The sequence below is a fragment of the Crotalus tigris genome, unplaced genomic scaffold (genome assembly GCF_016545835.1).
Source record: "Crotalus tigris isolate CLP2741 ecotype Arizona unplaced genomic scaffold, ASM1654583v1 scf7180000018040.1558517, whole genome shotgun sequence".
NCBI lineage: Eukaryota > Metazoa > Chordata > Lepidosauria > Squamata > Viperidae > Crotalus > Crotalus tigris.
Window position 1 is genome coordinate 1,238,044 of NW_024096790.1, and position 14,350 is coordinate 1,252,393.

A 14,350-nucleotide genomic window follows, 5' to 3' on the forward strand; every position below is an offset into this window, starting at 1 on the left:
AATATGTTCTGCACATATAATTTTTCTCACAGTAAAGAAGATGCCAAAGTAGTTTAGATCAGGATCCCGAATTCCCAGGTCATAGACCATCATCGGTCTGCAGCCTGTCAGGAACTGGGCCACGTAAGCAAGTGAAGCCCCATCTGCGCACGCATGGGATCCAGGCAGTGCGCAAAACCATGCCCAAACACCCCCCGTGGAACTGGTCCCCAATGCCCAAAAAGTTGGGGGCCACTGGTTTAGATTATTGAAATAATATGCACGCTAGTCTGTGAGTCCTTGGAAATACTTTTCCAATTATAGAATAAATTTGCCTTGTACCAAATATATTAGCCAGGTAAGCTTAATGTTGTTTAGACTGACCAGCAATGGCTTTCTAGTATTTTAGGAAGGAGTCCTTTATAACCCTATCTGGAAATATCCAGGATTAAACCTTGAACTTCCTGTTTGCAAAGCATGTGCTGTCTCATTGAGCTATAATTCTTATTAAACCTTTTTTTAAAAAAAAAAGTCATACTAAATAAGAGAATAACTAGACTGTAATTTTTCATATTTTTTAGGAAATCTAACTAACATAAAGAGAAGGTAACAACAGGTAGTGTGGCCATAGTGGAATTTCATAATCTAAAACACCCACTTATTGCAATTTCCAGGAATCATAGGAGGTGGAATTCCCAATTTTGCATTGACCTTCCAACTGATTACACATCGTCCTAGTTGTATTACCAAGAATTGGTTTCTATCTCATTGCTAAATTGAATTTTTAGATCTCATTCTTGAATTTCAGCAAAGATGCTGTTCAATTCCTGCTGAAAGTGAGCTGTAAACAGGACACAGTGCAGTTGTTCTTATTCAATTTAGATTCTGTTCAATTCTGTTCCTTTACCTAACCTCAGAAAATGAGCTTAAAAGTATTGTACTCCTATCACTTTTATTCTTAGCAAAAGATCTGAAGTGAGCCTTATTCATAGTTAGGGATTCTTCTCCTTTGCAAGATTCCTTGTCATGTATGCAGGTAGTAGGCAATTTTTCTCAAGCAGGTCTGTGCTTTCTCTTTTGGGGACATTATTTGTTTCTTAAGGCTGTAAAGGTGAGGCAGTTATGTTCCCAAAAATAATGGCCCCTCTGCAAGGTAAGAAAAAGTAATTTCTGCTTCATTTAGGAATAGAAACCCATAGGGCTAATATGTGATACTTAGGCCCATTGTTTTATATAAGTTGTGGTTGTAACTATACACAATATTCTGAACAGTATCTGTTGCAAAATATTGCCACCCGCTCTCTGTAGAAGTTCAGGTTTGAAGACATTATATCAATTAACAGATGTAATGTTGGATTATAATGTAGAAATTGGGACAACATCTAATGTGCTGGCTTTATCTTCTGAATATATGAGTATTGCCCTTGTATCTGTGAGCGTGATCTCTCATCTAAGTCAGAGACGACAGGTCCGAATCTTAGCAGATATCTGCATGATATTTTTTTTCTAATTCTGAGTTGTTTAGCAAAATGACTTATTGCTATTATTTTAGTATTCTTTCTAAATTAAGGTACTCAGGAAAACTGGGGAAGTGAATTTTTCCATTGAAGAATTGTAAACTCACTTTCAGTTTTCTAAACAACCCCCTGCCCCGAGCTTAGCTTGTTCTATACCGCTATTTGGTGGTAGAATTGTAATTAGTGGTATAAAATAAAATAGACTCTGAAGTATGAAATCTGAGTTAGTTTATTAACTATCTTAACTACTTGATTATTTTGCCCACTACGGTAGACTGATCTGGTTTTTAATGGAGGTGAAATGGCTTTCCTTTTCACACATTATTTAGGGTATCCTTGTAAAAGTCACTGCTAATGCAAGGCTGAAAAGACCAATAGAGTTGGTCACTCAGGGGGCCTCTCCCTGCATCAATTAGGTGATCTCTGCAAATATTCCAATAGAATCATAGTTCTATCTTTGCAGTGAATAGGAGAAAGCTGCTATGCAGGAGAAGTTTGAATCTTGTTTTCATGAGTTCTTCATGCAGAAATCTTTACATTTTTTATTTCTTTTGCTTGTTTCATATTGTTTGAGAGAGCACAGAGTCCTCCATGTGCAAAGTCATGCAAATTTATTTTGGAAGCCTGGGGCTCTGTGCACCCAAACTTTTCTAGTTTCATAGACCAGCAATGACTAATTTAGCTCCATCAACTCACCTTCTTTGCCTCTTCTTATAGACCATCTTCCTTTCAGATATTGTGTTTACAACAAGATGTATGTACATTTATTAAACCGTTAATAAACTCTGTGCTCCAGAATAAGCTAAACTGTTGCTAAAAGGAAAGTATAATTATCTAAATCCAAACATAGATGTCTTCAGGTATTGGGTTCAAGAGCTCAATGAATGCACAGCTTTGCAATGCCATCACCAGATTTTGCCATATACAAACTGTTGAAAGAGCTAATTTGATATTTGTATTCTATTTGTATATATTGTTAGAAGCATCTTAAGAAACTTTCTGTAACATTGTTCCATTTTCTTCTGTATCAGATTGCTTTGGGTGTTGCATTTTCCTAATTATGTTCTCAAACACATGGGTAAAAGCATTCAGAAAGTAGTTTGAAGTGCATTTCCTGGGTTCAAAGGATTTTTTTTTTTTTTTAGAATCATGTAGTTGAAAGGAAATTCAAGTAATCTAATCTTTGCTGGTAAAAGCAAAGGTTTATTAAGCCTTCCCTGATAAATGGCCATCCAACCACTTATTAATCATTTATAAAACATAATATTCCAGGTAGAAATGAATCTACATTTGACCTAGCTCATACGTTTTCAGATAATACCTCTTGCCTAATATTTCCATATTCATTTGCAGATTAACACTCTACCATTAAAAAGGAAGCAATTTATACTATGAGTTGGCCTGATGGCACTTTTTGAAATAGAATTTAGTAATAAGATTCCAAATGGCTATAAAAGCACAGCTACCAACATGTTCACTGAAATTAAGGTGACAAATGTTTCTGGAAGCAAAGGGTCTCATCCTGTCCAGGGAATTTGGATTGGGAAAAATGCTGGCTATCCCTATATATTCATGAAGGCTATCAACTTCTTTTCCTCCTATAATGTCATGACACTATTTATCTTAATTTATATTAACTGGATCAGTTTGAAACACTGTGAAATATTCATGTACAGTTGGGCATAGAATAATTCTATGTTTTAAGCAACATTGTGCAAGTAGCATTAAAACATAATTGCTTTTAGTTGGCTATTATTGGGGATATACTTATTTATTCACAGGTTTCTGGAACTCCTCTTTGCATCAAAGGCAAGGAAGAAGGCTTCTCCATTCTGTGAAAGATCCGGCTTACATCACAGCTCAGGCAAAAAAAGGAAAGAACCCCAGCCAGCCTTTTGCAAGCGGCACAAACAATTATTCACGTGAAACTGAGCTGTCAGTAGGAAGTGACAAGCTGTGGTTTGTAAATCCTATTTTTATAGAGGAGAGCAGCTATCCGTTTCCCCCACAAGTTTCTCCTTCAGAGATCTTCAGGGAGAGTCCTTCTGGTGGTAGAAACATTGTGACAAAACTTCCAAAGAGATCTCCTACTCGACGTCCTCCTCCTCCTCCTTCTCTTCTTCCTCCTCCTCTTCCCCCTCCTCCTCCACCACCACCACCTCTATTGTCCTTTCATGCTGTGAAACAAACCAAAACATCTTCTATGACCCCTTCCAAAGAGGATCAATTCCATAATTTGGAGAAAACCAAAAAAGAGATGAAAACTGAAATTAGCAGAGACAAGGAAGAGAGCAGCCCAGAACTCTTTTTTCCTCATAGCCTTCCATCTCCAAAGTCGAAGAAGATTCCTCCATCCATTCCACCAAGGCGATGTTCATTTGAGAGAACTTCAGGAAATTCTTCCTTCGATAAAAGAACTTCACTGCCAGAAGAAAAACAAGTAGAAAAACAGAACAGGGGGAATGAAGCTTTGGCTAATGATCACCAGTGTGATGAGGTTCCAAATGTATTGGCAGAAGTGACGGAGAAATCTGCCCCAAATGCTGAAAAAGTAAAGCCTACTGGAGAGGACAAGAAGGAACTTACAGATCAGCAGCAGAATTTATCAGGAAAAACCCCCCAGCCTCCTATCCAGCCTCCCATCCCACCACTAAGAAAGAAGAAGTTCTTTAAGCAGTCATCATCTACCACCTCTTTTTCTTTGGAGCACACTGAAGAGTCAGAGGCCCAACAAGAAAATAAACAAAGAGTAGAAAAAACTTGCTCCATTTCCAAAAAGAAATCAAAATCTGGCCCTAAACTTGTCAGCATATCGGATTCTGAACGTTCAAGTGATTCATTGCATTGTCCTGTAGGCAATGCAAGGGCTCAAATGTCTGCCTCCGAGCCAGATTCTTATTCTACAAGTAGCACTGAAGATGAGTTCGAATTGACGACCAGTCCTATTGTAAAGAAGACCCATTCTATGATGTTAGGCAGAGCCAAGCATCGTCTGTCCATGGTCAGCCTAAGCAATGTCTTCACAGCATTTCTCTCTTCTGACCGAAAGCTCCAGAAGAAGATTGTGGAACTGGCCCAGGATAAAGACTCTTACTTTGGCAACTTGGTACAGGACTATAAAGTCTACAGTCTGGAGATGATGGCAAAGCAGATCTCCAGCACAGAAATGCTACAAGAGATTCGCTTAATGATGACACAATTGAAGAATTACTTAATTCAAAGCACAGAGCTGAAATCTTTAATGGACCAGACTGTTCACACAGATGAGAAGTTAGGTGAGTGTTCACCTTTCTATGGGTGTTTTGATCTATAAGCAAGAATGGCATATAGTTTCATTGCATATGGACTAGGTTAATAGGAGATAGCAAATATAGTAATTTTCATCTAGAGGTGCTCAAGATCCAACCCAACAGGGCACTTAAGAGTCTGCTTCTGTTGTTCCTTCCCTTTTCAGAATGGTATTTTAGAAAATTGGATGGAGAAAAAAAATCATTTGCCCTGAGTTAAAGAATATGTTTTGATTTCATTCACTGCATTTCAGCATACAACTACAGTTGATATTTATCCTTAATTTTAAGACACCTTCAGTTACAGTATATGCACTCAACAAAAATAATCATCAACTTAATAAGAACATGGAGATCATGTAGAGTCGGGTATTGATCAAAGTTGATTCCTTTTTCCGACTGCACTTTTTGCCATAGTCCTTTTTCTTCTTTTTATTCCACATTGGGATAAACTAAGGTACATGTTGTAAATGAACAATATGGATGCAAACAAGGACAAACATGGTAGACAGAGCATCTAAGGAGAAAGTAGTCTTTCTGAAGAATTGGTTATTTGCTTTAACTTTTTGATCCTCAGTTAGTTTTGTATAGATATTCCCAGGATTAGGATGAAAAGATGCAAAGTGCTTTTTAAGTCTGGTCAATGGCCACTATTCAATGGTATATTTCATACACAGCTATCCACAGATTTAAAAAAAAAATGCTTCAATGATACAGCTGATTGTGGATCATTTCGAAGTAAATGTGTCCCTTTCTTTTATAATATTATCATGCACTTTGGTATCCAGGCATCTAGTCTATGAGACTATTTTTGATATAAACGCATGGAGAAAGCTTACTCTACTAAATTTCTCATTTTAGACTGCTTTCAAAATGTGTAGAAATGTCAGTTCTATGCAACTGAAATTTCCATGGTCATTAGCTATCAACTTTTCAGTATCTAGCTCTTTTCTATTGTACAGACTATAATTATTGACTTATTTAGGCTTAAGGATATAATTTTATGCATGTGTTACGTTGATAATATTATAGACTTCAATTTCCATCAACCTCATCAGTGAGCCCAATGGCAAGGGATTGCAGGAGTGTATGCCAAAGCATTTTGAGAACATCAGAAATGCCTATTTTGCCATGCCCATTAATTTGCTACTAACACTACTGAAATCATTGAAATTACTTCGGGGTAAATCTTGGGAGTCCATGACTGCTATGATTGGCATGTACATTAGTATTATTGAAATATTAGTTTGTGTCAAAGTTTCTGAATTAAATTACAGATTGGTCTGATTAGTTCTGAGAGGAGAGAGGAAGTGCCTTTTTAAAAAGAAACATGTTGTGTATATATATGTCATTGCTTGTCCAATTGCTACAAAGAGGATCAAGTACATCAAGTACATGGACTGACTTGAATTATGAACACCCCAGAGCTGAGACAGGACAGTGTGATGCAACCTGCTGAACTTTTGCGAAAATGAACTTGGGATTTTGCTCAATTGTTGCAAATCTTTGGCAATAATTTCAGTAGAATATGAGTTATACAGTCATGAACTATGTCCTTGCAGAATTTAACACTATTCATGGAGGATTTTTTGTTTTGAAGATATAACAACTATGAGTCTCATGTAGAAATGAAAGTTTTAAGAATTGCTTCATTACATATCCACTTCCTAAAGGATCATTTATTTACACAGACATGCTGTTGATACTTCCTCCTGATCAAGAACTGAGCTCCATATTTTTTTTTAATAGAAAGCTTCTATTAATGCATTTATATCAAAAATAGTCTCATAGACTAGATGCCTGGATTCTTCACAATATGCCTCTCCCTGGGGAATTGCTTGAAACTGCTTTGAAAATATGCTGAGACTATCCCTGATTACTTCCCTTGTTACATCCAGACAAAATTTCATTTATAATTTTCCAAAACTATTCTTTCATCTCTTAAAGAATGTTAAGATCTTTGGACAAATGACAGAAATCTTCTAGCCCATAGCCCGTAGACAAACACACAGACACACACACACACACAGACACACACACACACACAGACACACACACACACACACACACACACACACACACACACACACACACGTCATCAGTCATGAGTCCCTTCATGTCCACAAGAGATCTAAGTCCAGCCCCCGTGAATTCCTTATTTACAGCCAAATTGCTTTGACCGTTAGTATTTCAGATTCTTATAGAGAGCTTAAGTTTGTAATAAATATATCTATTTGAACTGACTGGATTGCTTGATTTCCATGGCACTTGGCAAAAGTTCTGTTTTAGCTCAAGTGCTGATGAAAAATGGTATTTATTTTATTTACAAATAGCCTTTAGCCAGAGAAGATCTATCTCTGACTTCACCAAAGCCTAATCCCTCAAATGTGATTATAAAGTAGCTAATGGAATTTGTACAAACATGCACAGGTGCCCAGAGTGATGACAGAGAAAACCAAAAATTACATTTTATTGTGAAAGTTAATTGAGGTCAGGATCAAGGCAGGTAAAACAACAGAGTCACTATTAGCTGTGTTGATATAGATCTCTACTGGTTCCAAAGTCTGAATATGCCAGTCTTGTTACGTTGCTGCTTTCTCATATATTCATTTGACATGTTTTATTTTCCCCCTTTTCAGAGGTGATAATAGAATCAGCTTTGCACAAATGTGTCTTGAAGCCTTTAAAAGTGCCCATTGATACTTACCTACGGGAAATCCATAACAAAGATGGATCTTTCAAACTCCTAAAGGAAAATCAGGAAGTCATACAAAATACAACTACAACCGACTTGGGAGTCACTACTAGTGTGCCTGAATCTGCATTGCTGGAGAGAATACTCCATAAATTCACCACCATGACCAAGACTTATTCTCCAGAAAAGAAAATCAGCATTCTACTGAAGTCTTGCAAACTCATTTATGATTCTATGACTCAAGGAAACCCAGGTACTATAAGACACCCTTAAAAAACCCAGCCATACTTTTTAATATTAATAGCTCTTCTGATAAAGTGACAATGATGGTTAGTGTAGATTTGTGCTAGATATAACAGAACCTTCAGAATTTTTGTTCATGGACAATGAGAGCAGTATCTCAACATATACAGAAACATTTGAATTAAACACACTAGAGATTATCAAACAGTTGCAAGAATTATGGCACTATTAGCAATAAAGGCCTCATCAGAATTATTTTTACCTAGATTGCACATTAGGCTATGTTTTGGGCAGCCTTGAGCCACTAGGATTAATATTGTCTTATTTTAAGAAAATCAAATGTGTATTCCCAATAATACAAAAATGATCCCTCTCTACTTCTGGTGGGCTATTAGACCAAGCTATTTTGTAGTTTTTCTTTTACTATCACTGGTGGGAGAACCATCTATAACAGTTATCACTCACTTGGGTAGAGTTAGAACTTTTACTTAGTGCTGTTCCTCTGCACTGGCAGAGACTGTCAAAGAAGCATTATTCTAAACATCTCTAACCATTAACAATAGGATATTTGAATGGCAGTCTAAACTATTTCCTAACTTACTGAACCTCTAGGGCAGATGTGTCAAATTACCGGCCCGCAGGCCGGATGTGTCATAGCGATGTTGCGAGTTTGACACCCCTACTCTAGGGCTACCTTACTTTGTGAAACTTTTATTGGAGGCAGCCAACTTTCTGCTTCCGATTTGGATGCCTTTCAAAAATCTCAATTATTCTTGATTTGGTTAATTTACAGCATACTGTAAGCTGACTTTCAATATTGACACATTGTCCACCAAAAGAAAATTCAATATTATGTTATAGAGTTGTCAACAGTAAAATTAATACAACAGGAAGATGTAGCTTTATATATAAATGCAAGCAGACACTGGGATCCAAAGATGTGGAATTTTATGGCTCTCCGTGGTTTGAAAATGAAAGAAAATAACCTGATGTGTTAATAATGTGTTACTGATAATATAATTTTGATCTACCACTAATTCCCCCAGGGCTACTTAAGGACATTGAGAAAATATGGGACAGAATATTCATTTGAATTTCCCCACACCACACTTTTTTCTTCTCACTATATCCCATCTCAGTTTAATTTATTTATTTTCCTGCTCTGCTTTTATGAAAGTGGAGTCCCAATTAATGGGAAGGTATGGGAATTTCAAAATAGTAAAATATCTTTTGAGATTGTTTTAAGTATTTAGTTTTATATCCATAAATGAAAACAAGCAAATCATCTGATAATTTTAAATGCTGGATCATATTCTGGATTGTGTCTGTTGCTGCTACCCTATAAAAAGTTATTCCTATCTTATCTAATAGTCCTTACTCCATATCAGTACCCTTCAAATAGAGCTAGCCCACCTGCTGAATGGGAATTCTGGGAGTCATAGTCCCTCTATACCTTAATTGTTTACCAATTTGTGAACAATTACCAGGTAAATGTCTGTAAACTTATGTTTGGTTGATTAAAGATAGAATAGTGTTCTTCAAACTTGGCAACTTTAAGATTGATAGACTATAACTCCCAGAATTGGATCAATACCTTCCAAATGTGTTGCAACTGCAACTTCTAAATTTATTTATTTGTTGGGTTTTTATTATTTTATTATTCCTAGCCCCATAATCCAACGATTCTTGGATTAAATTAATGATGCTAAAGCATCTATAAAGAAAACAATAAAAAAACAGAAAATAACAGTTGGAAAGTTACCCCAAATAAGTCCAAAATTACAATCAATAAATATATTGTGACATCCATATTTCCTAAAATAACTTGGCTTTCAATTGTTCCTGAAAAACTAAGGTAGAGGAGGGCTGGTCAGGTTTCAAGAAAAGGATGTATCAGAGACAGATACAGCATTAGAAAAACAATACTTGCAAATCTCCATTCCCATTTCCCTTAGGGAACTGGAGAACTACTAGCAGCACTATCCATGACATATATATTGGAGAGAAGACCATCCTGGAGAAGTCCACTCACAGCAGGGACTCGGGTTCCAGTACGTCTGTTGGATAATAAGATTGGGAATAGACACACTAGATCCACCAAAGCCAGCAAGACTATGCTTTGACTTTGGGAGGCTTATAAAATATCGTTGTAAAAATATAGTAGTATTGCAGCCTGAATCTGTAATCAGGATCTGAAATTCATTAGTAAGAGGTTGCTGATTTTGTTGTACCTTGAAAGACAAGATCCTTTCTTTTAAGAAAAGTTGTGTTGTTCCTGAATAGCATATTTGAATACTTTAATTAAATATGTTTGTAAAATATTTAGAAATCAACACACAGCTATCTGCTCCATTAATTATTTGTCCAGTTCTATCACAAAACCAAGGGAGACACACATTTACCCATAAGTGAGGAAAGTTTCTTCATTCCTTTATGGACATCTGGGAAGGATTCCAATTTCTTTAAACTCTGCATTCAATTATTAAATACCTCTATCTTTCAAGTCCCGGCAGTCCAATCCCAATTAATGGTTGACCCAGCAGTTTAACTAGGAGACGGTAATAGCATGGGGCTTTACAGCACAGTTGGAGAGTGTTTATTTTAAGCCTCTTATAGATATTTATGAAATAATGTTTCATTTCTTTGAACAAAAACCAAAAAGAAGACAGGCTGGATTTGGAATAAGGCAGTTTCACCTTGAGCAAGTGAGGCTCTTCCAATCTCACTGAAGGAACCCCTGAAAGATTTACAGCTGCTAATTTGGTCAGAGGGAGGAGACCGAGAATTCAGGCAGATTTCCACAGATTCTTCTCTTTCCTTTCTTCCTTCCCAGAATGACAAATACTAGAGATTACAACCTGTCTCTCCAGCACTCACCAGTTGTGGACCACTATTTGCACTTTACAAGACGTGCCAACAAGAAGTGTTTGCACACAATTAAAGCATAGTAGAAGCTTCAGTCATTTCCCCTTTGCCTGAACTAAGTGGCTCTCTAGAGCAGGGTTCCTCAACCTTAGCAACTTGAAGATCTGTGGACTTCAACTCCCAGAATTCCTCAGCCTGCTCTAGAGAGCCCAGAGTACAGTCCTACTGATGTGTGCAAAGCATAATTCCCGTCAGACACACTTCAGGTTTCTTTTCCCACTCTGCTTGGACAAGCTGGTTTGGTCCATGCCCAGCAGGGCACATCTGAGGTTCTAATATGTGCAGATAATTTAACAACCATGAACTGACCTGAACTATTTCGAGAGTACCTCTTATCTGGGCACCCAAGTCTGGGAAAGATAATATAAAACCTTTATTTTTTCTAGATAACTTGTGTTCCCTTCCTTTCTTCTAACCGCATCATACTTAGCGGCACTATTTTTTTTCAAATGTGTTCCCATGCCACTGATTTTATCTTTTTCCATAGCCCATGACTGAGGCAGCTTTAAGTGGTTCTTTGCTGCATTTGTGGTGAAGCAGCATTTCCTCCCTTACATTAACACATCTGACCACAGCCTCAGAGTGTGTAAAATGTTTTAGGCTTTGTAACATATTATTTTGGAGGAAGGTCAAGTAATGCTAGGCAGTATTCCTCAGAAGGACTGTCACCAGATTGTACTGATAATTGTTTTTTTTACAGACTCAAGGGTGGGTGGGTACCACTTCAGCTCTGCATTGGGGAAAGATCCCATATATGCTTTGTGCTTAAAATATATGATAACCCATAGTAATACAGCAATTTGAATTTTGTCCCAAGACAACACTTCAGAGGAATGGTGGAGGGACATGGGAGGGAGATCAGCTGGTGCTCTTTGCCACTCCTCCATCCTGTCTGATAGGTCACTGAAGTGGAGAAGGAGTGTGTAATAAAACAGAAGGTGTTGCTCCATATCGTGTCTCCCAACTCCTTTCTCTGATCCACTGATCTGTCAACTAAGCTATTTTGAGACAAAGATGTAATGCTCTACTGGAAGACAGACCAGCGAAATACTGTGGATGTAGTATACTTAGACTTCAGTAAGGCATTTGATAAAGTAGTCCACAACCTACTCCTTGGTAAGCTAGAAAAAGGTGGAATAGACAACATCACCACCAGATGGATCTGTAGCTGGCTGGCAAATTGTACTCAACGAGTAGTCCTCAGCAGCACTACATCCACATGGAGAGAAATAAGCAGTGGGGTACCACAAGGTTCTGTCTTAGGCTCAGTACTCTTCAATATCTTCATCAATGACTTAGACAAGGGAATTGAAGGGGAACACATCAAATTTGCAGATGATACCAAACTGGCAGGAGTAGCCAACACCCCAGAAGACAAACTCAGGATCCAAAAAGATCTTGACAAACTTGAACAATGGGCCCTATCCAACAAATTGAGTTTCAATATGGAAAAAAGCAAAATTTTACATGTAGGCAGGAAAAATCAAAGGTTCAAGTACAGATTGGGCAAGACCTGGCTTAAAAACAGTAACTGTGAGAGGGACCTTGGAGTCCTAGTGGACAATCACTTAACAAGAGCCAGCAATGTGCAGCAGCAGCCAAAAAAGCTAATACATCCTGGGTTGTATAAACAGAGGCATAGAATCAAGATCACGCAAGGTATTAGTACTGCTTTATAAAACCTTAGTAAGACCACACATGGAATACTGCAGCCAATTTTGGTCACCATATCATAAAAAAAGATGTTGAGAGTTTTGAAAAACTTCAGAGAAGAGCAACTAAGATGATCAAAGGCCTGGAGACTAAAAGAGATGAAGAACGGCGCAGGACTTGAGTTTGGCTAGTCTAAAGAAACAGGGGAGACATGATAGCAGTGTACCAGTATTTGAGGGGCTGCCACAAAGAAGAGGGGGTCATGTTATTCACCAAAGCACCAGAGGGCAGGACAAGAAACAATGGTTGGAAACTGATCAAAGAGAGAAGCAACCTGGAATTAAGGAGAAACTTCCTGACAGTGAGGACAATTAACCAGTGGAATAGCTTTCCCCCAGAAATCATGGGTGCTCCGTTAGTGGAGATTTTAAAAAAGAGGCTAGACAGCCACTTGTCTGAAATGGTATAGGTTCTCCTGCTTGAGCAGGGGGCTGGACTAAAAGGCCTCCAAAGTCCCTTCCGGCTTCTATTCTATTCTATTCTATTCTATTCTATTCTATTCTATTCTATTCTATTCTATTCTATTCTATTCTATTCAAGCCTTAGCACTGGAACAGAATATAGTTCAGCCATCTAGGCAATGTAATTTATGCCAGTATATATAACTACTGAATCAGAGATGGGAAGAATGACTGCCAGCATGGCTATGAGGAAATGCCCAGTGACTAATTGCAACTTTCTCTGGGTGGAGTTCAAATGATTTATAAAAGAGCAATGGGGTAAGGAAATCTTAATGAAGACTTACCCAAAAAATCAATAATGTTTCAATTTATAATTAACCCTAATAGTGTATCTAAGTTCACTAAAAAATACTCAGAAAAGGAAAAGAAATAATTTTAAAAGCAGTCATATTCCCTTCCTCTCTCTATCTCCTATATTATTATTATTTTTTTACAAATAACTCAAAACAGTGAACATATCCAACACACTTTCCTCCTCCTATTTCTCCCGCACAACAACAACAACCCTGTGAGGTGAGTTGGGCGGCGAAAGAGTGACTGGCCCAAGGTCACCCAGCTGGATTTCATTATTGTTTTTGGCAGCTAGTATTTAAGTCATGGCTGAGATTCTGGAAGCAAAACTTCCATTACAGAAATTAGCAACCACTAATAGTTCTTTTCCCAGTGAATTTATCTAGTTCTTCCCAAATGATCCAAATCAATGCAATTATTGCATAAAAGAATAAATTACATACTACAGATTTGCTTTAGTTCTCTGTTCAGATATATCAAAGGGTGTCAAACTGCCGGCCAGCAGGCCGGATGCATCATAGCAAAAACGTACCCACCCCATTTCCGGCAATGGCAAAAAAAGGCACGATACATCGTGACATGTCATGTGACGTTGCAAGTTTGACACCCCTGAGATATATGATGGATGAACCTAGGTGCTAATATTTGGGAAAATTGGAGTGAGGGGAGACTCAATGATTCTATTGCATCCCTTCTATCATTATAACACCTTGTATCAAGTACTGCTGTGTCATTCTGTTGGCTCTCTAGCCACACCCAAGAAAGCTTCCTCTGAAGTCACAGAATGCGGTAATATAGTACAAAGAAAAAAATTCAGCAAGGATTATTGGAATAATGAAGCCTTTCTTCTCTTTAGCAATCATATTTTATGTTTTTGCAAAACAAGGTGATTTAATATTATGAAATTCTATTGATAACATAAGATACAATTTATAAAGGAAACCTTAATGCTTGTAAGCTCTGCCACCTAACCTAGGGATTTTCCTTTTATCATTTATTCTCATTATTTTTTTGAGTTTTGCATAAAAGAGTATTTAAGGCTGCATCTGAGTATAACTCTCAGCTTGAAAAGCAATTTATTCTGAGGTTTTCTGACATATAGGGAAATTTTTTTAAAAAGCCAATGGCTGTTTTCTAAAATCCACTTAAGCATGCTTAAGCCTATTGATTACGGTGGGCTTAAAGCATGATTTAATCTGTTTTGGACTGTGATTGGTGAGAACATCTGGAAACAGAAGA

At 37.5% G+C, this 14,350-nt stretch overlaps 1 protein-coding gene across 1 annotated transcript in view; it reads left to right on the forward strand.

Annotated features, from left to right (window-relative positions):
* The window catches only part of RIN3 (Ras and Rab interactor 3), an 85,124-nt gene that overhangs the window by 53,843 nt on the left and 16,931 nt on the right, over positions 1-14,350 (forward strand). Inside the window, exons 6-7 of the mRNA XM_039346981.1 lie at positions 3,278-4,771; positions 7,423-7,731. Coding sequence (XP_039202915.1) covers positions 3,278-4,771; positions 7,423-7,731 — 1,803 coding nt within the window. The remainder of the gene's footprint in view (positions 1-3,277; positions 4,772-7,422; positions 7,732-14,350) is intronic.